The 19562-nt window shown below is 43.7% G+C and overlaps 1 protein-coding gene across 1 annotated transcript in view; it reads right to left on the bottom strand.

Annotated features, from left to right (window-relative positions):
* The window catches only part of ptprq (protein tyrosine phosphatase receptor type Q), a 304885-nt gene that overhangs the window by 270220 nt on the left and 15103 nt on the right, over positions 1-19562 (bottom strand). The window contains exons 3-10 of the mRNA XM_072485165.1: positions 15447-15593; positions 14832-14949; positions 13371-13628; positions 10693-10910; positions 5381-5561; positions 3979-4269; positions 1712-1996; positions 1181-1453 (exon numbers count right to left, since the gene is read on the bottom strand). Coding sequence (XP_072341266.1) covers positions 1181-1453; positions 1712-1996; positions 3979-4269; positions 5381-5561; positions 10693-10910; positions 13371-13628; positions 14832-14949; positions 15447-15593 — 1771 coding nt within the window. The remainder of the gene's footprint in view (positions 1-1180; positions 1454-1711; positions 1997-3978; positions 4270-5380; positions 5562-10692; positions 10911-13370; positions 13629-14831; positions 14950-15446; positions 15594-19562) is intronic.

The following is a 19562-nucleotide window of genomic DNA, read 5'->3' on the forward strand; positions in this document are numbered from 1 at the left end:
CGCTCCCAGCGGCACATCAAGGCCCCGGACCGGTTAAACCTCTGGTCCACTGGACTTCAAAAGACATTTTTTTCTCTCTGTCAAATATTGTAAATGTAAATGTAAAAAAGAAAACCATTTGTTGTATATAGTTCTCCACCACCCCCGCCGGACTCAATTTTAACAGGGGGTGAATGTGGTAAACCACTGTTGCACCTCTATTAGGTGATGTATGGTAGGACCTGTACTACAGGTACGTTGGTAGTCCCTGCCTGCTGACTATGCCCAGTAGGCAGAGTATAAATACGTGTGTCCTCCACGCTGCAGCCATTTTGCCAGCTGCTGTGGGAGGCCACACATCTTAGAGCAATAAAGCCTCAGTTGTACCCAACTCAAGTCTTTGTGCAATTGATCGTGCACCACCGCTATGTTGGAGCAGCAAGCAATACCCATTTAAGGGCATCAATTTTGCCACAATTCTCCACTGCTATACTCCCTGACCTGCTGGTCTTGTCTCAGAGCTATTTTTCTGAACGTTTATCTTCTTCCGATGTCTGCATATTCTGCACTGTTGCACAATCCCTCTCACACATTCATTAATATTTATATAGATAAAATAGACCATGGCAGGCTTGATGGACGAAATATATATGCCTATCCAAAACTGTTTGTTATTCGTTGACTTTCACAGAAAGGAAGAGACACAATAGCAAGAAGCAATAATTAGATTTTATCCGTAGCGTACTACTTCACAGCAACAGCAACAAAGACAATTCCTTACAAAAAAGCAAGTTCATGTCAACAAAGAACATGAACTTGCTTTTTTTAAAACATCAATATAAGCACACGGAAGTTCAATGATGAAACCCTGCTTGTCCCACAATGCCTTTGAACAGTAAGCCCCATCAGAGTTTGCAGGGTCAGTGGGAGATTCCTCATTTTCATAGGACGCCACCTACCCTAAGATTGTGGAAACGTATACAACCAGACGAGCCAAATCCTTGCAATGCACCAAAAGTTCTCCAAACAAGTGCTCGTCTTCCTTAGACAGCCAGACCACTTGCCAGGCCAGGGTCCCATCTGTAGGGATCATATTTTCCCCTATGGGAGCCAATGTGCCTTATCTTTCACAACATACCAGCGAGCCACTGCAACGTTACTGCGCCCCTAGTGAACCTCAGGTGTTAGAACACGGACTTACTTGTCGTTTGTGTAACAAACTTTGGTTCGCTTCTCCTCCCACTCTTCACCGCCATCACCTCAATGTTATACGTGCCACCCGGGATCATAAAATCGAATTGAAATACCGTTGCATTTATCACTGAATATTCTTTTATTTCACAGTTGCCATTGCTCATTTGTAGTTGAAGATCGTATTCATCACTTCCTTCTAATGGTGGCTCCCAATGCACGGTGATTCTATTCTCCCAAACATCCGCGTTGCCAACATAAATACTGACTGGAGGACTGGGGGCTAAATTCACAATAAATAGTAAATAATTAGCAACATCTAAATGCAAGATTAGATTCTAAAGAATTGGATGTATTATATCTCAGATCCATCCATTCCATCTCAATACTAACGCCAAACACATAAACAATCATTTTGATTGTACTTCCATGAGTGTTCCTGTTGGCCCGAAAGTCCTTTTTGTTGTACGTTGGAGTCTTTTCAGCCCAAGTGGACCTGTACTTTATATGAAAATAGTTAACTCTTTACATCTACATTTACCTGTAGTTACAAACAATGGTCCTTCAGCACAACTTAGGGATCCTCCTTCAGAAATTGTCTGCACATATATTTTGTAGGAATGGAAGGGCTTAAGATTCCTAAGTACTAAGGATGCTTCACCTTCTTTAACATCTTCAGTTCCTCGACTTTTTGATCCAGAAGCCCCGTAGCTGACCAGGTAGTGATGAAATGATGCATTCTCTGTTTTGTCTGCAGGAGCCCAAAGAACCTGTACTTCTGTGGAAGATACTTCTCCAAATGTAAGATTTTTTGGTGGATTTGGTCCTATTTTATAGCAGGAATAAAGATTTCAAAGTTAAAACATATGGAAGCATTGAACTCGCACAAATATTAAATATTAAACACTAAAACAAATAAACACAGCTAAAAATAACATAATTTTACAATTTAAAAATACAAGAAAATATATACACAAAGTTTCATCCAATTTCTCCAGTATTTTATTGGGCAGATTTGAACTTTAATATCGATGTTTGCCTTTTTATTGGTATTTCAGATAACTAACAGTAAAGCATGAATTCCAAGGCATTTACATTAAATACAAGTTCATTTAATTTAATTTCATAAACAAATCAACTGTTTTAGCTTTTCAAAGTTTCCTCTCAATTCCAAAAATGAAATATTACAGAAGTTCAATGAAATGCACTTCATGGGATATGTACAGAGAATGCATTAACTAAAAATGGCAACATACCCGTACACCTGTGAATTAGAACTGTTTTATCCTGATTCTCTACAGTTTGTAATGATGTCAAACGTTACCCTTTGTTAACAAATGACAGTATGCCACTAGCAAGTAAGTGTAAAATTACTAAGAGTACAACAACAATTATGATGAATAGTGAATTTCACATTGTACATTGCAGTTGTGACAGAATAACAAGACAGAAAAAAGTGATAAGGATGACTGGAATCTTCAAATAAAAGCTGTTTGTAAAATCCACTTCCAGACATGGAGACATATGCCTGCCAATAACGCCTTACTCCATCACAGTGCTATTGTACATAGAATCATAGAATTTACAGTGCAGAAGGAAAGGAGGCCATTCGGCCCATGGAGTCTGCACTGGCCCTTGGAAAGAGCATCCTACTTAAGGCCACACCTCCACCCTATCCCCCTAATCCAGTAGCCCCACCTACCTTTTTTGGGACACTGAGGGCAATTTAGCATGGCCAATCCATCTAACCTGCACATCTTTGGACTGAGGGAGGAAACCAGAGCGCCCGGGGGAAACCCACGCAGACACGGGGAGAACGTGCCTACTCCGCACAGACAGTGACCCAAGCCGGGAATCGAACCTGGGACTCTGGAGCTGTGAAGCAACAGTGTTAACCACTGTGTTACTGTGCCGCCCAAATCAACGTCAATTTGATTTGGGCAGCATGGTAGCACAGTGGTTAGCACTGTCGCTTCACAGTCGTACATCAATGTCAATTTGGAATTAAGAAACATTAGAAAACAAGTTTTCCCCGTCAAGAGTTAGAATTGAACCGGTATGAACCAACGCAGTAAGTTATAATTCAAAATCTCTTAACATTCTCCTCTTAATATTCCGTCTGTAGATTTTAAAACTCTCTCCAGAGGCTTGAGTTTATGGTAAAGGCTGATACTTCAATGCAGAACGGAGGGAATGCCGCACTGTCAGTGGTACTGTTTTTCAAATGAGGCATTAAACTACAACCCTGTGTAGCATTATTCAAAGTTGAGCAGGAGTTCTCCTGGTAACCTGGCCAGCATTTATCCCTCAACAAACACAACAAAAATAGATGGGTTGATGATAGGGGTCCTTGCTGGATGCAAATATTGTCTGCCGCATTCATCTACATTATAATAGTGATTACTCTTCAAAAGTGCTTTAGTGAGCACGATTTTCAGACATTCACTGAAACCTCAGAAGAATGCCAGCTACCCTAAGTTACGTGAGAATAGAACAGGGTGAATTGTCCTCAGTCTTCCTGTTTTCACAAGGGAAAGCACACCTGGCATATTGAATTATGTCAAGATTGGTAACATTTTGTTGAAATCATGAAGGAAACATTTGCACCCTGTCACCTTTCAAATACTATCCCATAGTGTGTTTTAAATAATTCTATGGAGTTTGTAAATGTTTATAAAATTTGTGACAACACACACAGATTAACATATTGCAAATACAACCAGCACCTCACATTCAGGTCTATCATTACTCAGAATTCAACTATAATACTACATCAACTTCTAGCAGTATAACACCATCAAAACTTACTTGTTTTCACACTCAAAACTGGAGTAAGTGTACTTTGAGCACCTGCGCTGTCTCTCAGCATTAATGCAAAATAGTATTGATGTCCAGGGTGAAGCCCAGGAATAGCTGCTTTAGTATCATTTAGCAATATTCTGTAGATGTACCGTTCTCCTTCACCAGATATAATTCGGAACCAAATAAATAACTCAGGCCTTGACGTGAATAATTCCTGCAAATCATCCCAGATAATGGTGGCTTCATTTTCTTTAACATCTTCGATTTTTAGTCTAATCATCTTTGGAAAGACGAAGGCTGAAGAACAACAAAATTGGCTACCATAAAGTTCTTATAATCAGTATCAGAACATAACACAATTTCATAGTTGGAAAACACCATGCGCTGAACCGGGATAGATTTTCAGTTTTATCACCTGGATGTTAAGCACCAGCTGGACAAAGGACATAAGGAAATATCTGGCTGGGAGGATTGCACAGTAGTCACAGAATCAACCTGATTTTGCAGGTTCTGCAGGGGAGTTGGAATAAACATTTACCTCAACATAGATCATTTAGTTTGGGTGAGATTCTGAAGCTCTCATTGGCAAATGGATGTAACATTTTGCATTCAATGCAATCAGGTATAATTCACCTGATGATATAATGCTACCTATCAACAATGAACTGCTTCACCCTTCAGCTTCCCAGAATTATATCACCTATCAGCAGTCAAGCTTACATATTATGTCATAATATTGCCACTGAAGTCATAAAATACAAAAATATAATATATACAACAGAATGCATTCAATTAAAATCAATGTTAACAAGTGTTTAATTAGAAATTCATGTTAATCTGAAAGACTTCAAAATACACTAATAACATTCCAGGTAAGCAACCAATATCGTTCTCTGGGCTAGAATTATCTGTTGTAGTATCCTTTTTTTGGAAAATTGCTGTTGCTGCAATAAAAATAGTAGTGAAAGCTTTGGCCACTATTTACTACTGCTGTGGGATCTACATGAGCTCCGAATCTCACGCCAACCAGCAACTACCATATATCTGCAACAAAGTACAATACAGCATCATTGAGCCATGGTTAATCCCATCAAGATAATCCATTCTTAGTTTAGTCTTTGCTCCATAGTTAGAGTAATCTTCTGCAATCAGCCAACGTTTGTCAGAAGAAAAAGATTGCACAATAGATTGAACTGATCCTTGGAAAAATGAGACAGGAATTGCGCTGACATAATTCACTTTATCAAATAACAAAGTATTATTATTTTTTTCATGAGCTACTCAGTCACATTGTGCAGTCTCGATAAAACACGAATACAGATTACTTTTGCTTTGGTCATTCAATAAACATAATTCTGTTTGTTAACATTTGCTGCATTGTAAATTCAGCTGTCTAAAAGTAACTTACCTTCGTATTCACAAATGTATGGCAGAGGCAGGAAGCAGAAAAGCCCGGTAAACACATAGTCTGCCCCCATTGGATTCAGCTGCAATGCGTAGCAATCGCTATCATTCGCTGGCAGAGTCTGCTGCAAAATACTGCTTAAATTATAGGGTGATGTATCAGTCCACTGAAGCTCAGTTTCCCTCTAGAAAATAAAATTACCCAGAGTAAGGTCATTACTATTTGTGATTTGTAGCTGTGGTCCTTCAAGTATGAACATTTTTAAAGGAGAAAGAAGCGTCTGGAAGTACTTTCGGACAAACTATTCAATGTCTCATCTTTATAAAAAAAAGCAAAGGAGATTTTGGGCGAGATTCTCTGGCCTCCCGTGGAGTGATTCCCAGCGGTAGGAGATGACTGCCATTGGCCAGCAGCGGGGTCTTCTGGTCCTACCACTGCCAATGGGATTTTCCATTGAATCCACCCCACTCAGCCGTGTAACCCACACTGGGGGGTATGCCATCGGCAGGATCAGAGATCTCACCGGCATGAACAGCAGGAAGATCTCGCACATTCACTCGTTACAAAACATTTTGATTTATATAGTGTACTTTTGATTGCATGTTCAATCACTCAGTCATAATTAGGCTGGGTATAGATAGCTTATACCCACTGAATTCTGCTTTCCTTTCTGCCACGTCCTGCAGCTATCTGCCTTTGGATATTCTCCTTTTCCGATCCTGCCATACAGCATTTCAGTTTGGCCACACGATGTGATATTTTCCTAGTTAATTCTATTCCATCACTATCTGAGGTTGGTGGCTTTCAACCAGGAAACAACAACCAGGCAATTTGCATTTATAGTATCTTTGATTTACCTGGCTGAGGAGAGTAAATTGCTTGTTGGTGCTGCTCCCAGAGCCAGAGCGAACCATAAGCAATTCAGCTCTGGCAAGAGAACAGAGTAATAATTAATTAAAACATTTGTATTTGATTTTCCAAATACAGTTCAATTGTTTGCCTATATTGCCCAGTGGTGATAAAGGTTACGAATGTGATGATGTGGTCAGAAAGTAAGCTTAACCTAAGAAGAATCCATTCATCTCTAAATTCTTCATTAGTAATATCCCAGATAAGCGGAAAGCACTCCCTTGTCTAATTAACGTTGTAAACTCCCCCAGAAAGGCAGTGGTATAAAACAGCTGTCAAAAATATTCAACAGCTTGTCACGAAAAAACACACAGAGAACCAGAAACAAGCCATTCAGCAATCAAGTCTGACATGATTTGCTCCACCGAGTCAGATCTTCCATCCTATTTGTTCCACTACCTCTCTACCTGTCTCCTTTTCCAATAAATGTCCCAATTCATCCTTAAAACTTTGGACTCGCCACTTCAACAACTATTTGTTGCTAAGAACTCAACATAGCAACCACAGGAAGCAATTATTTTCTCTTAAGTTCCCAGTTAATGTTTTTCTGGGTTTTCTTCCCATTTGTGTCTTCCAGCAGTTGTCTCTTCTGAGGGAATAATCTATCGTTATTGACCTTATCGCAACCTTAGTAACGGGATGCCAGTTGCGGAACTATTCAGAAATGGTGTAGAAACAGGCTCAAAAAGAAAAATTATCTGACTGCCATATAATAATGATTTTAAATACTATATGATGTTGATACTTAAATCAGAATGCAGCTTTTAATAGTTTAAGGAGGCAACGTAAGATGAAGGTTTATCATTGAAGACATAGGCCGGGATTCTCCGGCCCTGCGCTGGGTCGGAGAATCCCTGGGGGGAGGTGCGAATCCTGCCCCGACGCCGGCTGCCCTATTCTCCGGTGCCATTTTTCGGGGGCCGGGGGGATTCCCGCCGCGCCGGTCGAGGGCCGTTGACAGCAGCCCTCCCCGGCAATTCTCCGGGCCCCGATGGGCCGAGTGACCGTAAAGGTTTGCCCAGTCCCGCCGGCGCGTATTATTCACCTCACACACAGCGGGACCTGGCAGGCAAGTGTGCGAGGGCGGTCCTGGGGGGGGCATGGGGGGATCCGACCCCGGGGGGAGGGGGGGGGCACGGTGGCCTGGTCCGCGATCGTGGCCCACCGATCTGCGGACGATTGGTTCTGTGGGGGGCCTTCTTTCCTCTGTGCCGGGCCCCTGTAGGGCTCCGCCATATTGCCCGGGGGCCGGCGCGGAGAAGGGAACCCCCGCGCATGCGCGGAAGTACGCTGTCCGGTCAGTGCAAGCGCGGAAATACACTGGCCGGTCCGCACATGCGCGAGATCAAGCCGGCCGTTCTGCCCATGCGTGAGCTCGCACTTGCCCCTCAGCACCGGCTGGAGCGGCGCCAACCACTCCGGCGCCAACCTCACCCCCGAGAAATTGGAAAATTCCTCACTTTCGGGGGCTGTTGATGCCGGTGCGGTTGCCGCCACTTTTCCCGCTGGCATGGGGACATTGCCCCATTATCAGAGAATCCCGCCCATAGATATTTAAGTACAGGGCACAATCCAAAAATCTGGAGATGCTAAGACACTTTGAGGCATTGGGAACCATGAGGAGAATAGTGTTGAATTTTAAAAGGACATTGGTTGGCGGAATGGGAAGACACGTGGCAAATGAAATTTAATGCACGGAAGTATAAAGTTTTTCATTTTAGTAGAAAAAACACAGCGAGACAATATAAAACAAAATGTACAATTCTAAAGAGGATAAAGTAGCAGAGAGGCATGGGCATATATGTGCATACACATTGAAGGTAGCAGGGCAGCTCGAGTGTGTGGTTAATAAAGCAAACGGCATCCTGAGCTTTATCAATTGGGGCATGGTGTACAAAAGCAAGAACGCTATGTTAAACCCGAATACAAATTTGGTTCAATTGGTCGCGATCTAATGGTCACGCTATGCCTGAAAAGCAGCGTGCTACAGCGCAACGTGGCCAATAAAAGTCGGGAGACCCCGCTCCCGGGATCTAACCTGCTCGCAACGCGTCATGAAATCTAACACGATCTTGCGAGATATTGCGCTGTAAATCCTGCCGATTATGGGGGAGTCACTTTCTGGCAAATCTGCATATTAGAAAGAGACAGCTAGTCTTACGGTAATATGCAGTTTCCCAAGGCACCTGAGGCGTTGGAATATTTCTCCTTCACCTCGGAGATCTCAGGCGAGTGCCATTCAGTACTGGTCTCCATAAATGGGGACCAGATGGAACAGCACTCATGGGGGTCTCCCAGGAGATTGGAGGCCCTCTGAGCAGGGAGGTGCCCAGGTGGCACTGCCAAGCTGCCGGTGATTGGGCCAGGGTGCTCTGCACAGGTGTTGAGGGGAGGAGCGGGGACCCTGTGGACACCCCCCTCATAGTGAGTTGGGGGTTGAGGATGGGAGTTGCATCCCGATCTCTCGCTACACTGAGGAGTTCCAACGAGTGGAGCTCCTCAGTGCAGGAAACAGGGCTATGTGCGGCCTTGGCTGTGCGTTCCCCACTAAGGCCCCCTGTCTAACCCGAGTGTCATCCGATAGCATTGTGTTTTTCCACACTGTGAGCATCGGGAAACAAGCGGCTAAACACGCTCACGATGGGACTCTGTTCCCATTTAGTTAAATCGTGCCCATTGCGTCCTGGTCTGGGCACCACACTTTAGGAAGGATTTGAAGGCATTAGAGAGGGAATGTGGAATAAATTCATGGGAATGGTTCCAGAGATATAGGACAGGATTCTCTGTCCCGCCACACCCGTTTTCTGGTACGACGGGCTCCTGCCCACAGTGGGATCCTCCGTTCTGGTAGCCGACCAATGAGGCTTCCCATTGTGGGCACCCCCACGCCGTGGGAAATCCGCTGGCGTGAGTGCGCTGCCAACGAAATGGAGAATCCCGCCGATGGAGAATCCAACATAAGGAATTTCAGCTCCAAAAAGAGATTGGAGAATTCGGGATAGGTCTCCTTGAAGGAGAGAAGAGATTCAAAATTACAGAATTGTTTCATTGCAGAAGAAAGCCATTCAGCCCAGCGTGTCTGCACCCACTCTCCAAATGAGCATTATGACTTAGTGACATCTCCTGCCTTTTCCCCGGCCTCCTGCATATTGTTTCTTTTCAAATAATCATTCTCTTGAATGCCTCGATTGAACCTGTCTCCACCATACTTCCACTGAAGGCTTTATCCCGCCACTGCTGGTATTAACTCAGCGACAAGCAGAGGCTCACCATGCGGGGAACATAACAAGTTGAGTTAATACCGGCGGTGGCGGGATGAAGCCTTTAAATGGCCACATAAAAATATCAAATGTTTATGGGGGAAAAATTCCAACTGTAATCTATGGTCCTTGAGTTATCCATAGATCTGTGACTTGAAGCATCTTGGACACAACCTCCGCTGAAACGGTTTCATATGTTTCACTAACCAGAAGAACCTCAAATATGGCGACGAGAACAAAACTAAGTGATCCTGATCAGCCTGCTTATTCCTCACCATCATTCCTCTCTTACCCTGAATTAAACTTCTCACAATTTTTAAATTGAAAGGAACAAAATGCAGGAGAAAGTTTGAAAAAATAACACACAGCCAACATATCCTACCTGCTAAACAGACAGTATGCCACAGAACTTATTTTCCAATTGGCCACGTTTAATGGTCTTGATTATAAAATAACTATTAGAAACGCCAAAACTGATTGCGGCACAATGGTGCAGTGGTTAGCACTGCTGCCTCACGGCGTCGAGGACCCGGTTTCGTTCCCGGCCCCAGGTCACTGTCCATGTGGAGTTTGCACATTCTCCCCGTGTTTGCGTGGATCTCACCCCAACAAACTCAAAGATGTGTAGGGTAGGTAAATTGACCACGTTAAATTGCCCCTTAATTGGAAAACAAATAATAGGGTACTCAAAATTTTTTTTTTTTTTAATGTCAAAACTGATACATGAGATGGAACTATTGCAAAAAATAGACACTTACTCCATTTAAAATATAGGAAGCAAAACCAGAATTACTTATCCCATCAAGGCAGCCAGCAATGTCTCATAAACACTTTGAATAGCATGATCAATCAAAACATTCTACTGACGTAAAACAGAATGGTTTTATAGTTTTGGCTCCTAGCTCAGGGTTCAAGGTTTTAATCTGGATTAAACAAGTCTGCAATCTGGGAAGTTTCCCCCCCAATTTTTCACTGTTTAGCTCTTCTTTCCTTTTTTAAAGGCAGTTGTAAAGATAAGTATGGATTCGCTGGCATCAGCAACTCCCTGCTGCCTTGCCCAAATGCCCACTTTTCTAAGGGTGACCCTTTCAGCTTCATCACTGATGGTTTTCAAAATATTTATGGAACAGAAAATGTTCTTCTTACCTTAATGTCATTTAGACCAGTCCATAACATGCTGAGGTGATTGCTCGATCTCAGATGTGAAGATATCAGCTTATGCTCTTCTTCGGTATTGATATCAACAAGGTGAGCTCTATTAACTGCTGACTCACAGGAATGTGATGCATCTCGCCATCTTTTGTAATCTTTTCCAATCCAGTAGCAACTATAGAGTGATCCTATCCAGCCTGGAGGGCATGATGCTACAAGTGGAATAACTGTGTTAATAACTAGTTAAACTCGAAAAGGTCCACATATGAAATGATACAAATTTGACCCATGTGCTGTGGAGGTCGCAGTAATGTGTTTTAATCTTTCATGGTTACCTAGGCTGGTTAATCATGCCAAACATGAGGTATATCCCTGTCAACCTAGCAACGGCACAATTCACATTTATAAGTTAATGGTCATTTAGTGATTATCCTCCAGGGAGCCAGAATAGGGGAAAGAATTGATCAAATTGGCTTCAAAATCAGCACAACTCATGTTGGAAGATTGGAATTAGCAACGCTCTGTGGCAGACTCAGCAGTCTGGTCTTGAAGGAGAAATGTCCACAATACTCTACACTGATGACTGACCAGCTAACCTCATTACGGGCACTTGGAGAGATAGATCCATCATTGGAATTCTTTCCATTTACCTCCAGACAACCTACAAACCAATGTCTTAACTGGCAGGGTGATCCTGGAAGCATACCTGTCCCCTGTAATGACGAGCTGCACAGTTTTAGCTAATTAAACCTTGCACATTTATAAGCCCTTAAGCCTTGGGACCTGACAACCTCCCCCTAAATTCAGGATTTAAGTAACTCCAAGAGATTGTTCGCTTCAATTTAGACAAACAGAGGCTCTAGCCCAGTGTTCTTCAAAATCGGGGGCGCGACCTGGGTGTCGGGAGGGTCGCAGAGCCGTCCTTCGCAGCGCTCCCGATCGCGCAAATCCCCGCGCAGCAGCCGGCTTTTAATAATGCCGGCTGCAAGCGGCCTTTAAATGGCCACGAACATGTAAAAACAAATTTGACCGCAATGCGCATGCGCGCCGATGATCGGGCGGACACGCATGCGCAGTGCTGCCGCTATTTTTTTAAACAGTCGCAGATTTTTGTTTCAAGTTCGGGGAGGGGGGGGTTTTATTCATTTTATTAGTTTATTTTATTAATTTAATTTTTTTTTTCATTTATTTTATTCATTTTATTTTTTTTTACAAATTCCCGGGGGGGGGCGGCGGTTTATTCATTTTATTCATTTATTTTATTCACTTAATTTTTTATTTTTTCATTCATTTTTTTTTTACAAGTTCGAGGGGGGTTTATTTGATAAGATTTTACAGGACAAAAATGCAGAACTTTGGACAGATGGAGACTCCGTACTTTCCGACACAGGAAGGCTTCACCTTCATCCAACAGGTTCCAACAGGCAGCACGGTAGCACAAGTGATTAGCACTGTGGCTTCACAGCGCCAGGGTCCCAGGTTCGATTCCCCGCTGGGTCACTGTCTGTGCGGAGTTTGCACGTTCTCCCCGTGTCCGCGTGGGTTTCCTCCGGGTGCTCCGGTTTCCTCCCACAGTCCAAAGACGTGCAGGTTAGGTGGATTGGCCATGCTAAATTACCCGTAGTGTCCATAGGGGTTGGGGGGGGTTGTTGGGTTGCGGGGATGGGGTGGAAGTGAGGGATGAATGTGGGTCGGTGCAGACTCGATGGGCCGGGTGGCCTCCTTCTGCACTGTATGTTCTATGTAATTGGAGGAGCGTGTACGAGGGCCAAAGGGACCCAAAACCATTTCCTCCATTTTTATTAGCAGCAAACAAGGTAAGAGAAAATGATGGGTCGCGAAGGTCGGCCGGCGTGGGTCGCGAAGGTCGGCCGGCGTGGGTCGCGAAGGTCAGCCGCGTTGGGTCCCGAAGGTCGGCGGGTTGGGTCCCGAAGGTTAGCCGGTTGGTAAAAATGGGTCCCCGGAAAAAAAGTTTGAAGAACACTGGTCTAGCCATATTGATTTCTCAGTAACTTTGGTGACTTTTAAACAAGGTCATGTTGAGAATCCTGTCTGACCAAAAAGAAAATGTAATTTGCCACACCAGCTGAAATTTTCGCACAGTAAAACTCCTAATGAACATACATCTCAGCAGCAAACAAAAGTTCCTTTTTACCAAATGATTTAAATGAAATATCGCCCAATTAACAAAATATCAATAAAGCTAAAGAGTAAAAGCTGCTCCAAGGGTTCATAAGTATTGTCAGTCTATCTCTAAGAATAGGTTACTATTAAATAAGAAGAGGATATGATATTTTTTAATTTAACTTTACATCAATAGCATATAGTGACCCAAACACTGATTGGTTAGAATGAACCATATATTATCTGTTGTTCATATAAATTAGTATTCTGCCATTATAATGATTAGAGATGAAAGTTTGCATGAAAAAAATCCTCTAATGATTCCTGAGAAGGAGTAACTTTTTTTTTGTGTAGAGCCATGCAGAAGGCTTACTTTCCAAATGGTCCCATGTGAAACTCTTATTACAAGTGCTGCGTTGAGTTTTATATACCACTTCAATTTTTAGTTCGCAAATTTCTCAGAGAATGTTCTGTTTTCAAAATATTCAGAACAATTAACCCATTACAAATGCAGAAAATTAGATTATATATGCATAACTTGTTCATACCTGTTTCCACGATAATGTAAAATACTTGTGTCAAAGATAGCCCTGCTTGATATAGTTGCTTGAATTCCAAAGAGAAGTTATACAGAGATCCAGGCTTTAATTGATTCCATACGTAATTATTTGTAATTGGCGGCATGGTGTATGAAGTGAAATTAAGGGTGATCGTGGTAATATATTTTCCAGTCCCAAACTCACTCCAATTAAATGAAGCAGTAGTTGTTGAAACATTTGTTTTAATGGCAGTTTCCTCAAGCAAACCTGGCAGAAATAGTAAATGTTAACATTTCTCTCACCGTATAATTGGTAAATGTCAAATTTAAAATGTGTTTTCTAACTTTTCTCAACTTAGAATTATACCACCAAACAATCTTGAACCATATGTAATTTGTGTTTCTGTTTCATTTTTCTCCTCTGGTTTTCAATATAATAACATTGTGAACTGTTGTGTGTACCACTGAAACTCTTACAGAATTCAGAATTACAAAACATTCTATTTTGTAATTTAAAAATGACACCGCATTAACAAATGAAAGAATGTTCTGCATTTATAATAGAACATGATCAGGTGCTCCAGAAACTTCTCAAAGCGGTTTACATTAAACTAACTACTTTGAAGTACAGTAACCATTGTTAAATAGGCAACCTAAATGTTTCTGAACAACAATGAGATGGAAACCAATTAATCAGCTTCAAGTGATGTTGGTTCAGGGCAGATTGCTGGTCAGGATATCAGGGTGAAACTCCAAGCTTGTTGCCAAAAAAGTGTTGTGGAATGTTTTAACATTTGTGTGAAAAACAAGAGGCAAGTGGTGTTTTGTTTAATTCTCATCCAAAGTATGGTGCCCTTTGACATTGTAGCACTCCCCCAGTGCTCCGGAGTGTCAGTTTAAATCGTCGTACTTTGCAACAGGATTAAACCCCAATATCACCTCTCAAAGTATGAGTTCAGTTAAATCTTCATGGGCTCAAGACACAGCGAATCCTTCCTTCAGATACGAGACGGGGGATTGGATCTCTGGAAGGAAGGGCTAAATGCAATTTCTCCTTCAACCCTTCCTTATAGTCAGATATTAAGTGCCTTTTCGTGGTCCTTTTGGTAATTCCTCCCCCATCTTCAAATAATTTTTAACCTGCAGGTGAAAAATAGCTTCCAAGGTTCCACCAACATTGCTTTGAGTTATTACCAGAACTATGGGAGAGAAACAGCCAACCTCAGAAACTCATCAGTGGAGTAAAATCAAACCTCTATTCTCCCACTGCCATGCCACAAGAGATTTAATAATCTAACCACAGTGCCATTGTATGAGCCTCATTTTAGATTCTTAAAATTATAAAATTTGCATTAGTACTAGCGGTAAAACACTCAAAGACAAAATATATTTTGCTGCTTTCCTTCTTTTCATCACAACATGACTACCTGACTGCAACTTGTATTAGCATGTTTAGCAAGCTAGTACTTACGTGTACTGAATGACTTGTTGTCTAAGATTTTTCCATTTATCATTGATTTTATGGCAAAATAATAGTTTATATTTTCCTGAAGGTCATCGAGGATGATACTTGACCCTTCAGCTGACCTCTGAATGGCGGAAGGAAAACTGCACAATGATTATTATTTCCCGAGCAAGGTCCAAGATTATGCATTGCAAAATAACTTTATTTGATTATTTAACATGTATGGAACAATATCTTAACTTCACCCCAACTATTTTTGGAATACTCCTTAATATATTGAAAGTTCTACGACTTTGTCGACAAAGTACTTGATCTTACTTAATGATTTTTTTCCATTCAGGCTGATACAGGTTTTCCACATGATCACTTACAATATAAAATAAGGTAAATTAATGCATGTTAGAAGTATTTATATTTATCTTTCAATTTTAATGACTGAATTTCTCAAATATGCCTTAATATATGATTCAATGCAGTGTTCAGGTCTTATCATCAATAATTTATCTCAATCCCGTTAAACTGGCTCTCCAAATCTGAAGAGTTGCACTTTGCAGTGAATAAGTGCACCCTTGTTTAATCTATCAAAATGGTTAACAAGACAAGATTTAGCTATGATCTCACCACAAAGCTGGAAAATAGTGGAGACAATGTGCCATATGTGATCAAGTAACAGTCTGCTTGCACTTCATAAGGAAAATGATTCCACTCGATCAGAACTTTAATTGCGGATCTGTTCATGGCTAATTGGCAATCCAAACAGTCTGTGAACTGGAAAATATATATTAGTCAGCTATTATATAAGTGCCATTATACATGAAACAAAAGGTTAGCGTGCAATTATAACAAATAATTAGGAAGGCAAATTGAATGTTGGCTTTTATTGCAAATGGGATCAGAGTATCAGAGTACGGAAGAGTTGCTAGAAATGTACGGGGTGAGAGCGCGCCTGGAATACGGTGTACAATTTTGGTCTCCATACTTAGGGCATTGGAAGCACTTCAGGGATGGTTCACTAAGCTTATTCTTGGGGAAGAAAGCTTGCCTGACCAGGAAACCTTGAGCAGATGGGGCCTATACACATTGGAGTTTAGAAGAATTAAAAGTGATATTACTGAAACAAAAAAGATCCTGAGGGGATTGACAGGATCTCTAAGAGGTTGGGCCAGATTCTCCGATTCTGAGGCTAGGTGCGGTGGATCTGTGGAGTTTTACGTGGAAAACAATCAGTGGCGCCCCCTCACAGATGCTGCGACCAGTGCGGGGATAGCAGCCGTTCCGTGTAAAACACCCGGCCTTCACAAAATAAACAGCTGGAGAATGGCCGGGTCCATGGCCGCCCATTCGGACGGTGATGACCTGCAGCGGTCGCGCCGTAAAACATGGTCTCGGCCACACGCGGACCCGACCTGCCAGATAGTTCTCCCCTGGCTACCCCCTGGCCACCCCCCATCAGTCCCCCCCCACAACCCTTGTGGAAGCCCCCCTGGCCAGCAGCACAGCTCCCACCCGGTTGCAGCGACGCTAGACCCGGCTGAGACCAGAAGTGAACTGCGTCGTCGTGAACTCGGCCCATTGGGGGCAGAGCATCGTGGGAGGGCCTTCAGGTGATGCGCTGAGGCCGCTCCAACGGCGTGTGGCGTGCACCGCAATGACGCTGTTTCGGGGGGGCGGAGCATACAAAACCTGCGTCAAACAGGCGCCACCCCCGATTTCGGCGTAAAAATGGATTCTCTGCCCGATCACCAATTCGAAATTGGCGTCGGGGAACGGAGAATCCGGCCATTGTTTCCTCTTCTGAGACTATCTACAACAAGGGAGCACAGATTAAAAGGTGAAGTTGAGGAGAAATTTCCACAGGCAGCAATAGAGTCTGAGCCGAGTTAAACAGATTTTTGATTGACAAGAGGCAGGCAAGTGGAATTAAAGCCACAGATGAACTGTGATGTTATTTAATGGTGGAGCAGGTTCGATGGGCCAAATGGTCTAAACCTGTTTCTTATACATCAAATGTTATGATGGCACAGTTTTATAAAGAATATTATCCAGCCAGCATCACAACATTTCGGTTGTTAAGTAGTTTCCTTCACGATAAAAAAATAAAAATCTTGCGCCTATACAGTACCTTTCACAGCCTTAGGATGCTGCAAAGCACTGAGACAAATGAAGAACTGTTGAAGTGCACAACCACTTGTAATGTAGGAAAATACAGAAGTCAATTTTTACCAGGCTGGGTCCCACAAACAGCAATGAGATAAATGACCAGGCAATGTCTTAGTGGTCCTGAGTGAGGCATAAATATGCTCTCAACTGGCATTTGAACCTCCAAGCCTCTGACTCAGGAATACTACTATTGAGCTGAGGCTGAGGCCCAAAGTTGACAATTCCAGGACAGTCCGCCACTTAAGCTTGCTAACTATAGTGGCCCTTTTTGAATGACTTAATTTGGCAGCAAATTTGATCATTTCTCTCCATTTTAGGAAACTCAATTGCATTATATCTACAATCCAAGAAGAAATGTGCTTCGTGAAGTTTGATTTTTTGAACAGCACTGTGGTTACTTTCTAAAACATTTTGAGGAAACTGATTATAAAAAGAAAACAATATATTTCAAACTCAGTACATGCGACTAGTAACTAATATCCACACCAAAAAATGACAAGCAAACAACACTAACACAACTGATTTACTCAAATTTCTCTTGATCCCTCCCTTCTCCAGACCTGTTTTTCTGACAACTAAGAGCGGGAATTTTCCCTCATTGCCCTAAGTGAGGTGGCAGGGATGAAAACGCCGTTTTACCCGCCAGCCACAATGCCGGGTTTTCGCACCGCATCGTCTGTTTCCCGTCACATTAGTAATGCACGCACGGGAAACTTGTCAGATCACGGGCAGGTGGCTTCAGCGATTCACCTTCCACACCACTTCCTCACTCCAGGCTCCACATTTAAACAGCAGCCATGCACAGCCTTTTTATTGCCTGCAGCCCAGGATTTCTCCACGGAAGACATGGCTCCCGACAGGCAGGAACATGCAGCTCCAATATTCAATGACGCCTCATTGGAACTCTTGCTGGCTGTGGACAAAGGCCTGCGGCGATGTCCTCTACCCCTATCATGGCGCGAGAAGTTCCTCACTGCTCCAGTTTGGCAGGCGGTGGTCAGCACAGAGACCGGCCACCCAGTGCAGAAAGAGGATGAATGATCCCACCTGTGCCAACAGGATAAGGTAAGGTAAAGTCGCCATAGTCCCAGATGACCATAGGCCACTTTCCTCTTTGAGAGGGAGAGCTGACTGGTGGTGATTTAACCTGGGGATCACCACACCTCAGGCTCACTCCCTCAGACACACACCTTCACATCTCCATCTAGGCTCATTTCCTGTGGAGTTTACATCCCCATCTCTTCCATGGCTCCACTCACACATCACCCGTACATGCCTGGCATCCTTATCATCTGCCCTGGCATTTATCCTGCTCACACTTTCCATCTGTCTTTTGCAGGACAGGCTCGCAGACAATCCCAGACTGGGAGTGGATTGCCAGAACCCAAGACTGGGGGTGGAATGCCAGAACCCAAGGCCCTCACTGCCTTTAAGAACAGAGCCATGGAGCTGGCCAGAGAGGATATGTAACCGGGCCTGCAGCAATGATCTGGTAGGCGGTACGCACCCACGTGAGGATCTTGCATCAGCTCATCCCTCAGGCAACCATACCATGAATGTATTGTCCTGTTATAGAGTGTCTGTCATGCACTTTCTTTGGTAGACACCTCTGCCAAGCGCCCGAGGCCCCCAACCAGCCAGGCCCTTAGCTCGAACCCCGACGACACCTCAGATGAGAAACTGAGGACAGCACCGTTGAAGACCTGTCACAGTGCCGCCGACACCCTCCAGCAGCGCAGATACACACATCTCGGTCAGACCGACATCTCGAGCAGCCTCAGAGTAACAATCTGGTGAGCACAGAGCACGATCTGGGCCACAGCAGACAGAGGCAGGAAATCTGAGGTCGCGAGTATTTGGAGGCCAAGAATGTGCAGAGTCTGAACCAGATGACAAGCCTCCCAACTCGGTCCTGAATGAATTGCTGAACCTGCAGGAACAACCTTGAGAATATGAGGAAGGATTTTGACCTGCAATTCTCAGATTGCAATGGACAATGAAGGGATTCATCCGCCTTCAGTCTGAGATGGTAGCACTGGCATGCCAACACACCGAGGTCAGCGCTGGGAGGATGGAAGCTGCCATGGAGACTTTGGTCCAGGATATCAGTCCTTCACTGCCCCATTGCTGTAGCCACTGGTGGCATCCATCACTGGTTACGTGAGAGGGGAACAAGATACCTGGACTCCAGTCGCCCCATCTTCTCAAGGAGTCAGCCAGAGGCACTCGGGCACCCATGGTGGGGCGGTGTGGGGGGGAGGGGGGGGGGGCAGCACCACTGGGTCACCCACCCTGACGTCGGGAGTGCCGAACCCATCCCAATTCCCCCTCCCTGTGACCCATCACTTCCAGTTCCAATGGCTGAGGAGGGTGCACCTGCCCCACAGCAGGACACCCAAAGCTAGCTGGGGCCCTCCAGGTCTGAGCCCTCCAAAAGACCCCTGCCAAAGTCATCACAAACAACAGGGGGTAGCAGTCAGCAGGCTGCCTCCACTTCAGCGGTGAATGCACCCAATCGATACGGTTAGCCAAGTTCAAAAAATTTAAGAGCCCAGCAGTGACGCAGATGTTCAAACA

Source organism: Scyliorhinus torazame, chromosome 19, assembly GCF_047496885.1.
Source record: "Scyliorhinus torazame isolate Kashiwa2021f chromosome 19, sScyTor2.1, whole genome shotgun sequence".
Lineage (NCBI taxonomy): Eukaryota > Metazoa > Chordata > Chondrichthyes > Carcharhiniformes > Scyliorhinidae > Scyliorhinus > Scyliorhinus torazame.